The sequence below is a fragment of the Euprymna scolopes genome, chromosome 21 (genome assembly GCF_053919585.1).
Source record: "Euprymna scolopes isolate OS-2025 chromosome 21, ASM5391958v1, whole genome shotgun sequence".
Taxonomy (NCBI): Eukaryota; Metazoa; Mollusca; class Cephalopoda; order Sepiida; family Sepiolidae; genus Euprymna; species Euprymna scolopes.
In genome coordinates, this window is record NC_136502.1 from 36,652,276 (window position 1) to 36,670,076 (window position 17,801).

A 17,801-nucleotide genomic window follows, 5' to 3' on the forward strand; every position below is an offset into this window, starting at 1 on the left:
GGTGGTCACCAGTAAACAGCTTTCCCGATAGACCAATCGAAGTGGATGGAACAAATCTGAAATATGTAAAAACTTTACCTATCTTGGCGGAAATGTAAATTGGAATGCTTCTCTTGATGAAATCATCATTAATCGAATTGCGAAAAGAACTTTGGGAAACTACACCATTGGTTATAGGATGATAGCTTAAGAACTAAAGTACTTGTGTATAAAGCAGTTGTGCTAATGATGCTGCTTTATGGATCGGAATCATGGACAGTCTATTGCAGTCATATCCAGAAGCTTGATGTCTTCCACAAAAACTGCCTTAGAACAATTTGTGGCTTCACCCTAAGCAATTGGATGTCTAATGCGGACCTATACACACACTGCAGTATTGGCGGAATTGAAAGCTTTTTGATGCAATCACAGCTACGTTGAGCAGGACATGTCTTGCATATGGAAGATGACCGGATATCAAAGCAAGTGATGTACGGCGAGCTCAACAGTGGACAGTGGAATGTGGGTAGACCTCTGTTTCGCTTTAAGTTGAAAAAGAATTCGATATGCAAATATTCCTTTTCATGATTTTGAATGAATCGCTTCTCAATGAAATGGAGATTTGCCTGTCAGTGGGGGGGGGGCATCAGGCAGTTCTCTGAAACTGAAATTAACCAAAGAACCAAAGCATCTGTAAGTATCCCAGGCAATTATTAACGCAATCTTCATTCTTGCCTCCATTGTGGGCTTGTATGCAGTCTCAGATGCCATTTACGATTGAGTAGATGTAAGCATGCTACATCGACTTAAACATGTTTAAGTTGTCAAGACCTCATACGTCGAAATTGACAAGAGAGTATCATCAGGCATTTTAGCCTCATGATTATTAAAATGAAAAATAGAAGCCTTGTGTATCTTAAGTGTGATAAATATATTTTTCATAACTTTATATATATATATATATATATATATATATAATAGAACAACAAGAGAATGAAATGAAGACACAAAACTATATATATAAGTAGATATAGAATGAATCATCTATTGAATAATGGAATACAGGCAAAATTCGGGGGATAGAAGGCACTCTTTATGCCAGGGTATTTCGAAGCCTAACGCTTCTCATCAGAAGACACAAATGAAAAAGATCTTTTTCATCCCTAACGAACCTTACGCTAGACGCCGCATCCCCACCATGCTACCTAGCACCTTCTCTACTCTTCTGATGAGAAACGTTAGGCTTCGAAATGCCCTGGCATAAAGAGGCCTTTCTATCCCCCAAATTTTGCCTGTATTCCATTATTCAATAAATGATCCATTCTATATCTACCTATATATAATTTTGTGTCTTCATTTCATTCTCTTGTTGTCCTATTGTATAAGCTCCAATAATTATTATTGAGCTTGGCATTATCCAGATAAGTCTCCTTTTGTGGAATTGATCTTTCTCTTTTCTCTTTTACTTAAAGCTATATATATATATGTATATATACACACACACACACGTTGGGTTAGTTAGTTAGTTAGATTGTATGTCACAAAGAGCATTGTTAAGAGTCAGAACATTTAAATAAATTTCAAAATATGATCATGCAGCAACATAAAAAATAATGTATATTTGAATATAAATAAAAGTATACTTTGCTCTATTTATTATTGAGCACTATCATGTAAACATTGTTAAATTCATTGGTTCTTATTTGAATATTACTGACCTAGAATTTATATATATATATATATATATATATATATATATATATATATATATACTGACCTAGAATTTTTATATATATATATATACATCTATATCCATAAATATATGTATGTATGTGTGTGCGTGTGTGTGGTTGCATGTTTGTTTGTGTTGTGTGTTATGGAAATCAATGTCAACAGTTTAAATATTTAAATAAATTTTAGCAAAGGTTAAATTTTTCAAGAAATCTATAGACAGCACTGAAAATTTCCTTGGGTTCCATCTTGTGTCATTAAGGACAATTATTGGTTTTGGCCATAAAATAACTAATACATATCAAAACGTAAAATGTTTTCCTATTTTCAAGAAACAAAAAATAAAATAAAGAATATCGACTTGAAGAAAGTATTTAGAAAAAAAAAAAAAGGTTTAAACGTTTAAATAATTATTTTTATTCGTATTCTTAAGATTTAAAATAATTAAATAATAACACATTTGTTTTGCTTTGTTAAAGCCATTTGCATTTCACAGAAATGCAGCATTACTAAGTAGGTTTATTTTAGTTTTTTAAGAAAACACCATCTTACCAACATTTTTTTTTTTTTTTTGAAATAACTCATATTCAATTTTTTTCTTTGAAAACAAAGATTGTAAATATGACTATATTTAAAACTAGTAGGTTACCTGGTCATAAAATATGCTTGCATATGATAATTTATGCAGATTTTTGTATTCATTATGGAGTCAATTCTCTTTTGATTATTATATTGTACCCAATATAGAGTGGTGCCCATCTCTGGTGTGATCCAATTATAAAATATGCTTAGATATCATTTTAATTCATGCAGATTTCGTATTTATTATTATAGAGCCAATACTTGATTGATCATTTTATTATACCCAATACATAGAAGTGATTTCAGAAGTTAAAAAAAATATGACTTAGGTACCATCAACTAGAATCAAAACCAAAACTGCGTTCCAGCCTTAGTTGTAACTGTTTGAGCTATCATCAGATGGATAAGAATAGTTAAACAGGAACAGACTTTCACCTATAAATGTGCCATACTTTGGGGTAATTGCACCAAGTCCGGGGTAATTGGGCCAACAAGCTAACAATGCTCTTTATGGCAACCACACATATAAAGAGCACTTTTTTTAGTTGTTTTTAGTTGGCACAATTACCCCAAAGTATGGCATATTCACACATGTGTAGAAGAATACTTGAAGTCAACTTCCACGTTCCAATTATTTTCAATTTTATCTCTTAGCAACTATTTATGCTGATTAAACACCAAATCCTCTATAACAGACAAACAAGGTCACTTTAATATATATATATATATATTTTTTTTATTTTTTTTATTCAATTTTCACCCCAAACAAGGCACAGTGCCACTTTGAAGCAGGGGGCTACTATTAGGGAATTAATTAGCGGGGTCATTATGAAGGGAGAAGAGTAGAAAGATGTTTGTTAACATTACACTTGAACTTCTGCATATCATTGCAGTTGGGAAAGCAGAATCCCGGAAGGGAGTTCCAAAGACCCGCAGTTCTGGGGAAGAAACTATTGGAGTAAAAGGCTTTCTTGCACCTAGGGATCTCCACTGTAAAGGGATGAGACTTAGTAGCTTGTCGGGTTTGTCGGGGGTAGTTACGTCGGGGAGGTACAAGTGTTTGCAGTTCGTCAGAGCATTCACCATTAAAGTATTTGTAGAACAGGCAGAGGGATGCAACATCTCGTCGATGGGACAGAGGTTGAAGCCTAGATGACAGTTCAGGACCTATCAGGTTGGCGACTCTTTTTTGAACCCTGTCCAGGAGCGAGAGACAAGCAGCAGATGCACCAGCCCAGATGTGACAACAATACTCCATACATGGGCGAATGGTTGCCTTATAGAGGTATAGGATACTGGCATATATATATATATATATATAACTTATTATTGATTAGCAATATATTTCCCTACGTGTGCATCCAACAATATAATTCCAGCCAGATCGGCTCAGTAGTTTCCGTGAAAACTTCTAAAGTAAATGTGGCATTGTAGCAACTAATCTGTGTTTTGAATGGCTACAATTCTTAGTTCACCATATATATATATATATATATATATTGTATAAAGGTCCATACAAAATTTCAACCAGATCGGACCAATAGTTTCCAAGAAAAAGTGGAGTAAATGTGGTATTGTGGTGACTAATCCCTATTAATCCCTAACTGTTCATGAAATAGATATATGTGTGTGGGTGTGTATTGTAAAAAATAAATATAAATGGTTTTAGACCTTTGAATGGTAATAAACTTATTGTATAATCAAACACAGGGGTTTAAGTGATGTTATATATGAGGTCATGCTAAAAATATTACTTTCAGTTGTTAACATAATTGGAGTGCACAAACTAAATTTGGTCCAATGTTTATGATTTGCTTGAGAAAAATCCCAAGTTCTCTAAAAGAATCGATGTGACGTTAACAGTTGCTTCAATCAATTTACATATCAATATGAAACCTAAAATTCATCCTTTTTATTTTAAGGATTCTAAGTTAATAAATCCATTCTCCTTTAACCTGCTCATATAACTGAAGTGCCGAATAAACATTTGGCAAGGATAAAAAAAAAAAAACAACAAATAAACAAAAAGTAAATAAATATAAAACAGATCTCTGATTATTACAGTTAAATAATCTTATATGAAGGGCAGGTGTTTCATTTTACTTCATATGAAGTTTTCAAAAATCAAGGAGGGAGGGGGGGCTCCTAGGAGCTAACAATTGATCTCCACATCGGACACGTAGATATTCAAATATACCATTAAAGTTCTTCTTTATCTCTAAAACACCAAGTTAGTAACGAAGTTGAGTACATAATTTTCCTTTCCTTAATTGACCATTTTAATGTGTTATATTATAGTACATCTTTATTGTGGTCCCTTGATCTTACTGGATTCCAGGACAAGAATTCATCTAGTCTGGTGGAGAATCAAGATTTGTGCTATTACTTGAAGTAACACCACTTGGAGAAGGTGCATCATTCCTCGTAAAAGCCAGTGTGCTTTAGTCATACCGAGAAGATCTTATTTGGGCTGTGAATGTGTGTATGTTTATATGTCCAGCTAAAAATCAAAAACAATAAAACAAATACTGAAAAAGTTGGTATTTATTTTTCTTTTTATGATCGATGTTGTCCCGGATTAATAATATCTAAAATTTAGAAAAATTCATTCATTCTCTCGGGGGGGGAGGGGGGGGTCAACAGGGCCAGTTTTCATTGGGGGTGGGGCAGGAGGGTGTCTGTTTTTCAGTGTTGTTATGAACTAATTTGGAGAGAAATCTGTTGAGAGTTGTCTGTATGTATTTATGCGTGTGTGTGTCCAGATAGAGAGGAATGGGTTGGGCAAAGCAGAAATAAGGGAGTGGGGAGAGGAAGCAGTAAGATTGGGGAAGTGGAAAAAGAGAAAGATAGAGACTAATAGAGAGAGGCAGAGTGAGATAGAAGTTTTAATAAAAAATATGTTACAGCTTTTCCCCCAGGAGATCAATGCTGAGGTAGCCCTGCTTGTTATAAAGTCATAAATGCAGCTTCCAGGTGTAAGACGCAAAATTGTAAAAAAAGTCCAGAAAATAAGTTCAATAAAAAAATTCACGAGTATATCGTCTGCCAAAGATGATTATTGACTTGTGTGTACTCCTTGATATTTTTGTATGAGGCTTTCAAGAAATTGCTCGGCATGAAAGTCATAGCCGCTGCGGCTGCTGCAGCGGCTGCCGCTGCAGCTGTCGGCGCGCTTGGTAGGCTGCTAGGCTGACTACCGTTGCTGCTGCTGCTACTGGCATTGCGTAATTGAGCATGTGTACGCTTGTGTCGTTGCAATTTATCGGTGCGGGCAAATTGCTTCCCACAGGCGTCGCAACTAAATGGTTTTTCACCGGTGTGCGTCCGCTTATGAATCTGCAGTGTGTCACGACGTGCAAATTGCTGGATGCAAAAGTCGCACCGAAACGGCTTCTCGAACGTGTGAGTCCTTTTGTGGCAGACGAGGGTGTCGCGGCGGGCAAAGTGCTCACCACAGACATTGCAAGCAAACGCTTTCTCGCCCGTGTGCGTCCTTTTGTGGATCTGTAAGGTGTCGCCCCGGGCAAACTGCTGCACACAGTATTCGCATCGGAACGGCTTTTCGCAGGTGTGCGTTCTCTTGTGGCATCGAAGCGTGTCGCGGCGGGCAAACTGTTCATTGCAAAAGTCACACCTGAACGGCTTTTCCCCAGTATGAGTTCGTTTATGGCAGACAAGCGTATCCCTACGCGCAAATCGTTTTGGGCACAGCTCGCAATTAAAAGGCTTCTCGCCACTGTGCGTCCTCTTGTGGCATTGTAATGTATCCCGACGCGCAAATTTCTTCAGACAAACATCGCAGTGATATGGCTTGTCTCGTTGCTGGGCTTGTTGCTCCTCCTGCTGCTGATGATGCTGCTGCTGCTGCTGCGGTGGTGGCGGCAACACTTGATGTTGCGGAAGTTGAGTTATAAGCGGCGACACTTGTTGTGGATGATACGGCTGCTGATGCTGGTGATTTTCACCAACAGGAAGAGCCGGGTGGTGATGCGAACTGACATGGAGTTGATGTGGCGATGGCAATGGTACCCGTGTAAGTTGATGGTGGCCAGGCAGTGCTGTCGCTGCTGTGGCAACTGCCTGACAACAGCCTATCCCGCAAACTGATGAAGATGACACATTTTCACTGCTCTCACCGACTGGAAACTGTTTGCCATAGTTATCCCAATGAAATGGCAGAGGTTTTTCGATATTACTCTTAGTCCTGTCACAGTTATTACTAATATTGTTACTAATATTAGTAGTACTATTTTCACTAGTGTTATGACCAGCACAATTGTTAGCAATATCGTTGGTATGGTTACCATCAGAGTTGTTAGTACCGGCAGAACCAGTGATAGATGTTGAAGTAGCCAACGGAGGAGTAGGGGTCTGAACTTGAGTATGTCCGTGACTCTGTTGAGGAAGAGACTGTAGTTCACAGCTAGAAACAAATTGTACGCCAGCGCTACCCATGCTCTCAGTAGTCGTTCTCGGGTGATGCGAAAATGTTGGAGGAGGTGGCGGAAGTTGAACAGGTGGCAGCTGCGTAGGCGGATGGAGCTGTGGAGTGGGGCCTTTCTCATTCATGTCTAGTTGTGATCTTTGAAACAAATTTGGAAGTATTAAATTGTCCGCAGCTTCAGTAGTTATTGATGGAATGAAAGAGACTACAATTTTTCTTTTCCATTTTTTGGGGTTTATTTTTTTGTTTTAATTAAACAGAAAAAAACCCCCAAAAAACTTCTGTTTTGATATGTGAATGTTCGAAAAATCGGAAATCAAATGTACACTTGAATTGTAATAAAATAACAATATTATGCAGAGTTTTTTTTTACTAAGAGATTTGATATTTTTAAATCATTTCAATATTGTCGGTTTTTCTGTTGATGAACTAGATTTTTCATTAATATGAAATTCCAAAGCAGCTCAAAGACATCTACATTCTTAAGAAAATCTTCAACTCAGCAAGTGTAATTAATGCTTTTGAACTAAAATTAATGAAAGACCTTTATGTAGTTTATATATATATATACAGATGGCTCTGTGAATGCATTGGCTAAGATGTTTGATTTTAACAGATCATCTGTATATAACCACACTGATGAGTCTTGATGAAGATGAAGCAAGCTTGTTTGTGGATATAAATATTAATTATATGTGTTTTATGTTGTTTTTCCTATTGATGATGATATTGTTGCTGAGGCTGATTTATATATACTATCATTATAATACACCTGTTTCATTAAGTGTTTTTTTTTTGAAGATACAAAATACATATTAAAATATTCCTTAGTTTTTGGAATAATTTTTTTTTTCTTCATCAGTCTCAAATTAATCGGTACATTCTTGGAACATTAACAGATTTGTCTCAGCTCAATCAAAAGCAAAATTGGAATCGGTAGCCAACATTGTTTTAGCTTGAGATAATTTGCATCAACTGAAGTGCTGGGTAATGGTGAAAAAAGAAAAAAAAAAAAAAGATGTGATCCTTCATAATTTGAATTCAAACAATTTCAAGTTCAAGTCAAAGATGAAAGAATAACTTTAGCCAGAAAATGTAGCAACTACATCCATCTTTAGAATTTAAAAACTGCTTCCTGGTTGTGTGAAAACAACAAATATTTCAGACAGTTCTGTGGTCATTCAGCAGAAAATGTGCAGGATTTGCCACAATAAGCACCACCTGTGTGAAAAAAAGAAAATAAACTTATTACATCTTTCATAAGTCATTACAAAAAAAAAAAAGCATTAAAATGTTTATCGGAATTTTCAATAATTCTTTATTTAAATCTATATATCAATTCCATAGTACCTTTAACGTACGTCATGGTTTCCAGATTATAAATTATTTGATCGGGAGATCCTATTTATTAAAAAGGAGGATACAAGGTGATAACATATTATGAACATTAAATTAGTATAGAGATAACATATTATGAACATTAAATTAGTATAGAGATAACATATTATGAACATTAAATTAGTATAGAGATAACATATTATGAACATTAAATTAGTATAGAGATCAGCTAATTTAATGTTCATAAGTATGTTATTATTTTCCATCTTCCTTTTTATTAAACAGGATTTTCCAATCATTGAAGATACAATGTAGTATAAAAAAATAAATAAATAAAAAAATGATGTTGCTTTTGGGCTGTACATGAACCTAAAATATACCTTCTTGGTCTTCTGGCTAGGATTCAAAGGCAGTGTCTGTTCTGTCCAAAGATAGTATAATGATATCGTGGGGTTTCTGTTCGCCCATTGTATGGACACCCAGCAGTGTCCACACAATGGAAATATGTCACAGACTCCTATAAGGATATTGGAGATAAACCGTAATAACCAAATATATTCTTGACGCTGCATTAACTAGATTGCTTAGAGAAATACTTTTACAGGTTTAACAAAAGGGATATAATAATATTGTGGGGGAGGGGGTCTCCATTCACGCTGAACGTCTACAGAATGCTCAGCAACAAAATGTTACATATGAAAGATGCCACTGTGGAATTTCCACAGGTTCTGCACGTATGCATGATTTGGGTTGTCTACTTTATAGAAAATCCATTCTGAGAAAATTTCGTGACGTGATGATTCCAATAATTTTTCATCAGCTAGAATTGAGACCAAAACATTTAATGCTTCGGCCTTATTCATCATCATCTGAGCTAACAACAGATGGATATCAGAACTTGAAAAATAAACTGACTTTAACGCATAAAAGGTATATTTGTGCAAGCGTAGAAGATATACGTTTAGTCCACTTGTGCCAGCCAAGTTTTAATTTTGACCCCTGAGCAGCTATTATTACCAGCTAAAAATTAATCAAATTAATCATCCTATCAGTAGACGAAATCCCCTTCTCCACCCCATGTGAAGATTAAAAATCAAACATGGATTTCTATTGTTCAATAAAAATTCTCCAAAATCTTTCTAAATTATGCTTCTGCGTATTATATTCATATATCTCTTTTACGTTTGTCTTTTTTCTTTTTTTTTTTTTTATACATGGGGGTCACCACTTATCAAGGCCCGGAAGCCACTCGGGGATAAGGGTTATTGCATGTACAGTAATACATTGGAATAGTATCATAGTAATCGTTAGTATTGGGAATTTGATAAAGTGTCTTACTTAAGGGGGCGGTTCATCAGGAATTTGTTTATGTTGGACTTAAAGACATCCAAGTTGTAGTCAGGTGGGAAACAGGCAAGCGGAAAAGAGTTCCACAGGCGTGCACTTCTAAGAAAGAAGCTTTGTTCATGGAATCTACGTTTTGATTTAGGCACAGATAAAGAGTGGGGAAAATTATTGACAGTTGTTTTAGCTAGACGGGTGTTTTTCGTGAAAGATTGGCGAGGAGGGACCAGAGATTGGAGCTCGGATGAGCACTTGCCATGGAAATAACGATAAAACAAAGACAGGCTCGCAACATCTCTTCTGTGGGAGAGAGATTGCAGGGAAAAGAAAAGGGCATCCCCATTAAGCCTATTTTGTACTCTGTCAAGGCAGGATAGGCTATTTTTAGCAGCTCCAGCCCAGATGTGGCAGCAGTACTCTCTTCCTGGACGTACTTGGCTTTTATACAGATAGAGAATTGCATCAGTAGTGAGATATCTTCTGGAGCGGTAGAAGGATCCTACCATTTTCCCAGCAACCTGGGCAACTGACTTGAAGTACGTGTTCCATTTCAGATCAGATTGTCCTTGAGAAACCATCTTTGTAAGAGATAAATATATATGTGTGTGTGTGTATTGTTATTTATCATTTCAAAACCAGAAGATGTATTTATTTCACACTCATATTATATTCATATGTCAATATGGTACACCTTACATGTGTTTCATGAAATAGCAGAAATTAAAATCTCATAAGAAAGAGATATGTGTTTCTCGATAAAAAAAAAAAAAAAAAAAAACAGTTGGAGAGTTTGTTTATTTTTCCCTTAGAATAAAAAGTAATTAAACAATACCTTTTCTTTATACTTACAAACACTAGTGTTTCATACTTATGCAATCACCAGTGTAAGAGGTGACAATTTCTGTTGGTTATGAGATTTGAACACAGCTACGAAGCTACCTTTTGTTGCACTTGCTAAGCCTTTACCAGAAAGCCACCGAACAATTGCCTCGAGAATGAAATGAAGGGAATTAAGAAGCATTAAGCGCCCAATTTGGCCGAATACATCAGATACAATTCAGTAATTTCTTATTTATTACTTTATTTTGTCTTTTTATTCTGACCTTGTGTTTTCAAGAAAACACAACAGGGCGACCATATGTCTTTAGATCATCATCATCATCATCATCATATTTGGATTATACAGGTTTTACATGCAAGTATGTGTTGGGTGACTTTTAGAAATTGACTTCCAAACTAACCTACCTCTGGCTGGCTCTTTATTTATCTCTCTCATCTTATGATTTCTTCTCATATTTTCCCTGGCCTTGCCACCTCAATTCTCATACATTCTTTCAATGTGACCAACCCAAGAAAATCTACTGTTCTGCACACATCTCCCCTATACTGTTCAGATTTAATCTTCCTCTGAGGTCAGCTGATCTAAGCTTGTCTTTAAGATTTACATTACACATCCATTGTATCATTCTAACTTCCATATATCACACTTCATCTATTTTCTTGCTTTCCAACTGACTACAATATGGTTGTCTTCAAGTCCAACATGAACAAGTTTTTGATGAGCCATCCCCTTAAGTAATCCAAGTTAACTAATTCCCACTATTAACGATTACTACAACATTTTCCCATACTACCTCCCAACTCCTGCAATCACACTTAGATCAGCACCTCCCTATGCTACAATAGTATCACCATGGCAGAGCTTTACGTTGCAAATGAAACGGTCGCATTTGTAAGTGATGTTTTCAAATGACGACTAGAAATAATAAAACGTTTATCTTTTGGCAGTTTTGTTTTTTCTTTTTTTTTTTTTCGCAACAACAATCTTCCAAAGTTTATTGCAGAGTAAAAAATTTCTTTTCAACCTTGTTGTTTAAATAAAACAAGTCAAATTATTTAAACAATAAAAGTTTAATAGAACAATATTTTCTTTTTTTTAAACAAAGACTGTTTAAAAAACATCTGGAGAAATTTGAATGCTTATACTTTCAATTCTCAACATAAAATTCGGTGCTTATTGTTGGCCAGGTGTTTGGAGGTGTGTGTTGAGCAAAAAAAAAATAAATAAATAAAATAAATACATAAAGTGGTAGTAGGCAGGCTCAAACCCGTACCGCGAAGGAGGAAAAGAATGTGAAAAAAAAAAACAAACAAAAAAAATGTGATGTCTTAGCTGTTGCATCCATCGCTAAACCGGAAGTGATGTAGGTTTAAATCAAGGTTAGTCAATCGAAAAGAAGGATAACTTTCGAAAACATCGGCAAAAAAAAGTGACCTCTCCCTGTAAAAAAGTGCCCAGTTAAGGGTGAAGGAATTAATGCTTTTGGCACATTTTTTCGATATTTGTCGATGAAATGGTCGAGCTTTTTTTTTTCTTTTTTTTTTTTTACACAGTGATCACCACTTATCAAGGCCCGGAAGCCACTCAGAGATAAGGGTTATTGCAAGTACATTACGTTAGTGTGAAGATTTGATGAAGAGTTTACTTAAGGGGGCGGTTCATTAGGAATTTGTTAACATTGGACTTGAAGACATCCAAGTTGTAGTCCGGTGGGAAGCAGGCAGACGGAACAGAGTTCCACAGGCGTGCAGTTCTAAGAAAGAAGCTTTGTTCATGGAGTCCGCGTTTTGATTTAGGCACAGATATAGAGTGGGGGAAATTTTTCACAGTGTATTCAGCTAGACGGGTGTTTTTCATGAAAGATTGGCGAGGGGGGACCAGAGATTGGAGTTCAGATGAGCACCTGCCATGGAAATAACGATAAAACAAGGATAGGCTTGCAATGTCTCTTCTGTAGGAGAGAGGTTGCAGGGTAGAGAAAAGGGCATCCACCACTAAGCCACGAAGTCTATTTTGTACTCTGTCAAGGCAGGATAGGCTGTTTTTAGCAGCGCCTGCCCAGATATGGTAACAGTATTCCATCCTTGGACGTACTTGGCTTTTATATAGATAGAGAATTGCATCAGTAGTGAGATATCTTCTGGAGCGGTAGAAGGATCCCACCATCTTTCCAGCAACCATGGCAACAGATTTGATGTACGTGTTCCATTTCAGATCAGGAGTAAAGGTCAAACCCAGAAGCTTGTCAAAACACGGGGCCTCATCCAGACGAGAGCCATCCATCACAATTGATGCCAGATGGGGATCAGAGCGTTGATGATGTAAGGATAGGAGTTTGGTTTTGGATGCATTACAGGTAACCAGCCACATCTTCCCCCACTGAACCACGCGCTCGAGATCAGAGGAGAGAGAATCAGAGATAACTTTGTCATTTACAGCCTTTGATGTGTTGCCGTAGATGGTCGTGTCATCAGCATAGATGTCAACGAATGATTTAAGTATGTGTTTAGGGAGGTCATTGATGTAGATCAGGAAGAGAGTTGGGCCCAAGATTGACCCTTGAGGGACTCCAGCATTTATATTGCAGGCCTCCGATTTTTGTCCATCTACCACTACTCTTATGAGCCTATCGGAGAGAAATGATTTAATGATTGAGAAAACATTTCCAGTTATACCGTAGCTGGAAATCTTGTGAAGTAGACCCTTATGCCATACCTTGTCGAAGGCCTTTGATATGTCAAGAGCAATTGCCCTAGAAAGGAAGCCTTTGTCAAGAGATTCACTAATCCTGTGGGATATAACCGTCAGCACATCTGCAGTAGATCTTGCAGTGTGTCACTAAGAAGGTTATTCCTGCTGAGGTGGTTGACTATTTCTCTATTTAATATGGATTCCAGCAACTTACTCATAACACACAGGAGACTTATTGGTCTGTACTGAGAGGGAAATGACTTATCACCTGAATTCTTAAATACAGGGCAAACTGATTAGGTCTTCCAGGGAGTCGGAAAGAACTTCTCCTTAAGGCAGCGCTTAAATAGTTTCGTAAGTATGGGAGCAAGTTCTGGTTGAAGCTTTTTTAACACTATAATTGGGATGCCATCAGGGCCAGTTGCTTTACTGGAATCTAGGTTCTTGATCAGCTTGGCGACCTGCACGGATATTTGTATGTTACCTAGCTTGTTCTGTGTTATAGGAGGAAATATGGGGAGTTGATGACCTTCGTCGCATAGGGTAGAATTAGCTGCAAAGTTCTTTGCAAATAGTTTGGCCTTGTCTGACGCTGACGAGATGACCTCTGGTCCATTGATAATGGTTGGGATAGAACGCACACTTCTGTTCAGGATCCTATTTGTTATTTGCCAAAACTGGCGGGAACCAAGCTGCTGATCAGCTACCTTGGATTTAACAGACTGGGCATATAGCTCTCTTGCATTTTTTATTACTCTTTTACAGTGGTTGCTGGCAGTCCTGAAAGCAGCTTTAGTCTCAGTGCATCTATTACGTTGGTAGCTATGGAAAAAGTGATTTCTGTGCGCGATAGCAGCAGCACATTCTGGGGAGAACCATGGCAGGCTGTTAAGTTTTGTTGGAATTTTTTAGATGGTATGAATTGGTCTATGCCAACAATTAACCATTCGGTCAGATCTGATACTATAGAGGACACTTCCTTTTTAAACATGGAGTGCAGAGGTAAAGCTTCCAAATGATACTGATCTCGTGAAAATCCATTGCCTCTGTCGAAAGTTTTAGGCAGACATACATACATTTAAACAGACAGGTGAGATTTATATAATAGACGAGCGGGATGTACCTGGCGTTGCCAGGGTGTTTGGAGGTGTGTGTGTTAAAAAAAAACGTTGGCCAGGTGTTTGGAGGTGTAAAAGAAAAAAAAATGTTTTAGTAGGAAGGTAGGATTGAACCCCGAAGCCTTGACACGAAGGTGGAAACAAAATGGAAAAAAAGCAGCCACCTAACCATCTTGACCACGAGGGGAGAAGAAATGATAATTGTGTTAAATTAAGGATTATAAATGAAATATGAAGGAATTGGCGTGATATTTGACCTAGTTTTGTGCTGAAAGCCAGTTACTGTTTCCCCTGCTTTGTAAAGATGTGATGAGCTGGTAAAAGTCGGGCAAATTAAATACACACGCGACCCCCCATTCTTAAGTCGTAGATATTATGATTTAAACGTGATATAAAAAGTTTTAAGAAGGAGCGAGCTGACCAAGAAGGCAGACGAAAAAAGCCTTTTGCAGACATACACAAAAAGTGAACATACATACATACACACATTTCCGCTTTTATATATATAGATTACACTTATTTAAAAAAAATAAGAAAAATTTTTATGATGCACGTACTCATCACAGAATGAAGATGTTATATTCCAAAAGTCATGTAAGTTTGGCTAGTAACCTTTCTATTTTGCTAGTAAGAGAAAATATTTAGTTGCCAAAGATAAATTTGTCAGTAGAGCCCTGCAAGGTAACAAAACTTGTGAACAACCTCGATAGTGTCACTATCTAAATGTACATTTGTCTTCATTGTCTTAGACTAACTGCATACAAATTAGTTACTTACCTGTAATTCCGTAATAAGTACCACAAAACATTGAGTTGCACCCGACTCCCTTTCCACAAACTGAGCAATCAAAATTATCAAGACCTAGAGACCACTCGAGGATAAGGGTTAAGAGTGCACAGTAGTCAATTGGACAATATAGTAATCGTTAGTAATGGAAATTCGGTAAATTTATTAACTTAAGTAGAACGGCTCATCAAGAACTTGTTTACGTTGGAGTTGTTTTGTTACGTTGTTTTAAGTTGAGTTATCTTTTGTTTTTGGTCGTCAAAATGTCAACATGAACCAATGCTGCTCTCCGTGATTCTTATTTGGAGGGACCCCCCGCCCCAAATTTAATTTCCCTTTTTACTGAATAATATGAACTTAAAATTATTGAACTCCATTTGTTAAATTGAAATGTTGATTTACCAAGATGTCAACAATTGTGGAGAAAAGACCAACTAACAGGCTACACTGCTAGAATGGATCTAATATTTTGGTAACCCTTGAGCCAATATCTCCCCAAGAATTACCAGGTAAGTGTTTGCCATTATTTGCGGTTCATTTCTGGTACGTCAGCCCTAATCGGATCATGAGAATTTTTTTACAAATGCAACCGTCAACCACCATGGGAAGATGTGACACAAGGGAAGATGTGACACAAGGACAGAAAGTGGGGATTGTAGGCCAGCATACAAAGTTAGTGCATTCTGGTTCCACATACACAAATGGCCGAACAGCATTCTTTAGTGAGGGAGCTCCGGGCAGTTAGCCATGAACTAACCCCTTCTGACTCTAAGCATTAAAACGCTGACAGTTTATCATCAATCTTAAGAAATTTGGGGTTTTTTCATCCGTGGATGCGCGTATGCAAATACCAAACTGTGTATGAAATGACGCCACAGCAAGGAAAAAAGGAAGACTATAAAAAGAAGAGAGCACGTTAGAGACGTGGGTGACGTCACGGCCGTAATGAGAAATCATGCATGGCGGAAGAATGAAAAAATAAATGCCGTTGCTACAAAAAAAAAAAAAAAAAACAATTTTAGTTATTCTTTGTCTTGGTCTCCTTTGCGACGTAGACTGCTTACAACGTGTGGGTCCAGTGTGTAAACGCGTACAATGTTACAAAAGAAAGCAAGGGTTACCCCACCCCACACACCGATGTAGCAACATAAAATTAGCAGCTGTTTTTATAAACAAAACTCCAATTAGTTTCAATTAAAAAAGTTAAAATTAAGAGAAATACAAAGAATGCGTACGCGAGGGAATGAAACAGGAAGTCATTTTTGAATTAAGAAAAGTCATTTAACTCCCCATCCATCACCTTCATGAATCGCTTCAAGTCGTAGTTTTGACGGCAATTTCAATTTTTAGGAAAAAAAACTGTCATAAGAGGAAAAATCAGTTTTTTGTTCAAAATAAAAAACTAAAAATAGAAAGCGGATTTTTTTTATGAAATAAATTTTTTTGTGGATTAAAAAAAAAAACAAACAAACAAAAAAAAAACCCAATTTCAGCCAAATAGCGGAGAAGTTCTCCGCCGGAGAACTCACAAATAAAAATGCATAAACAGCATATAAGTGCTCTAAGAGCACTGCTCTAAGCTCGTCGATTAGTTTTTTTGTTTGTTTTTAATTAAAAATACACACGTGGATGCTCATTTCTTCTATATAAACAAACAAAACATTTCAAAGGTTTTATTACAAAATTGGGTACTGACTGCACTTAAGTTACCCTGCTAAAATAATACTATTTAGAAAGCCATTCTTAACATAACCAGGAGGGTTTGTAACTATTCTGTACTTTCATAATAAATAAATTACAAAAAAGATATAGTAAAACTGGAATTTAATTAGAAAATAAGACAAAAAAAAAAAAACACGGTAACATAAATGCAGAAGCACCCAAAATTTTAAATAACCTTTTTAAAGTTTGAATATTGAGTTTCATTTTGCCCTGGAATTGATTTCTATTCTTATGAATATGTCTGAACTATATAAAATAATTGTTATATATATATATATATATATATATATATATATATGTCCACATAAAATGTGATGAGATATCGATTTTCAGTATTTACTTCAACAGTGCTCAATATGTGGAGTTAGGTCGTAAATAAAGCTACACAGAATTTTCCGCGTTTCACCCCGCAAGGAATCGTCAGGCTTACACACACACACATATATATATATATATATATATATATATATATATATATATATATCGTGACTGCACTGATGATTCCCGAAAGTGTTTGTAGTATTAAAAAATTATTATACTAATAATCGGTAAAATATATAAAGTATAAATACAAGGCGAAATATAATTAATTAACCATATTTTTCCCATAAACACACACACACACATATATATATATATATATATATATATATATATATATATATATATATATATATATATATATATATATATATATATATAAATGAATGAAAGTTTCATGTTTTTTACCTTCAAAATCATCCTTTTGGATCATCTGTTATTTTTTAAAAAACATTTTGTGGTTATAAGAATTCTTGATGACTTCCTGGGTTCATCCATTCTTGTCTCTTTTCGCTTTCAAGATTCAAGTGCAAAATATCACCACTGTAAACAGTAAACATAGGTAAAAAGAAAAAGGAAAGAAATATCAGAACTCGATTTCAATTCCTATTTCCTTCTTGACCTTTTCAAAAAATAATCCTTCGATTTCAGCAGGTTGCTTTCAACTGAAACATCCAACAAGCTAGCTTGATTCCCAAGTTTAGATTCTTTTAAACAACATAATTTGTGTCCGTTGATTAAAAAATGTATATATATATATATCTATTGCAGAATTATTTTGATAACGAAAGAATTAAAATAATAATAATAATAATAACAACAAGGAATATAGAGAAAAGGAATTAAAACAGCGAGCCGGTGTTACCGGTGTAAAGGTTTTTTTAATTCCTCTGAATAAAAGTTC

At 36.0% G+C, this 17,801-nt stretch overlaps 1 protein-coding gene across 1 annotated transcript; it reads right to left on the reverse strand.

Annotated features, from left to right (window-relative positions):
- Nucleotides 1-5,159: 5,159 nt before the first annotated feature.
- Nucleotides 5,160-17,771, reverse strand: LOC145242106 (uncharacterized). Its single transcript, XM_080105021.1, has 2 exons — nt 17,306-17,771; nt 5,160-7,957 (listed from the first exon to the last, which is right to left on the reverse strand). The coding sequence occupies exon 2, from the start codon at nt 6,859-6,861 to the stop codon at nt 5,320-5,322; it is 1,542 nt and encodes a 513-aa protein (XP_079961147.1). The 5' UTR covers nt 6,862-7,957; nt 17,306-17,771; the 3' UTR covers nt 5,160-5,319.
- Between the last annotated feature and the right edge of the window lie 30 nt (nt 17,772-17,801).

What these genes read in the sequence shown, in the direction of transcription:
- LOC145242106 (XM_080105021.1), bottom strand. Translation starts at nt 6,861, where the DNA reads ATGAATGAGAAAGGCCCCACTCCACAGCTCCATCCGCCTACGCAGCTG.